We start from the raw sequence: 373 nt of genomic DNA, 5'->3' as shown, positions 1-373 counted from the left end.
CCGACGTTGCTGTCGTGTGTGACCTTTTCCCCGTACTGAGCTGAATTCTGCTTAAAGGTGCGGTGTGCGTCTCCCTGAGGGAAGGAGCTGACAGCGTCGATGTGATCCACGCTGCATTCCACGCGGAGGTCCTGCACCATCTCCTCTACGGTGAGGTCCACACGTTCAGCGTAGAGAGCTCCACGTTCACTGAGCTGCGCAGGAAGGCTGTGTCGGGTGAGACAGTTCCCCTTCGATCGCTCAGCACCTTCCCCCCCCTCCCCCTCCCTGCTCTCGCTCAGCTCCTTCCCCCTCCCCCCCCCCCCTCTCGCTCAGCACCTTCCCCCTCTCCCCTCCCTGCTCTCGCTCAGCACCTTCCCCCTCTTCCCCCCCG

At 63.5% G+C, this 373-nt stretch overlaps 1 protein-coding gene across 1 annotated transcript in view; it reads left to right on the top strand.

The window, feature by feature from the left end:
• Positions 1 to 373, top strand: part of rusf1 (RUS family member 1) — a gene marked incomplete at its 5' end in the record, with an annotated part of 5,299 nt that overhangs the window by 2,919 nt on the left and 2,007 nt on the right. Inside the window, one exon of the mRNA XM_048620907.1 lies at positions 43 to 216. Coding sequence (XP_048476864.1) covers positions 43 to 216 — 174 coding nt within the window. The remainder of the gene's footprint in view (positions 1 to 42; positions 217 to 373) is intronic.

Source organism: Rhincodon typus, chromosome 49, assembly GCF_021869965.1.
Source record: "Rhincodon typus isolate 14 chromosome 49, sRhiTyp1.1, whole genome shotgun sequence".
NCBI classification, from domain to species: Eukaryota; Metazoa; Chordata; class Chondrichthyes; order Orectolobiformes; family Rhincodontidae; genus Rhincodon; species Rhincodon typus.
The sequence above is the reverse complement of the archived record's forward strand: the minus strand, read 5'-3'. Positions and strand labels throughout refer to the sequence as shown.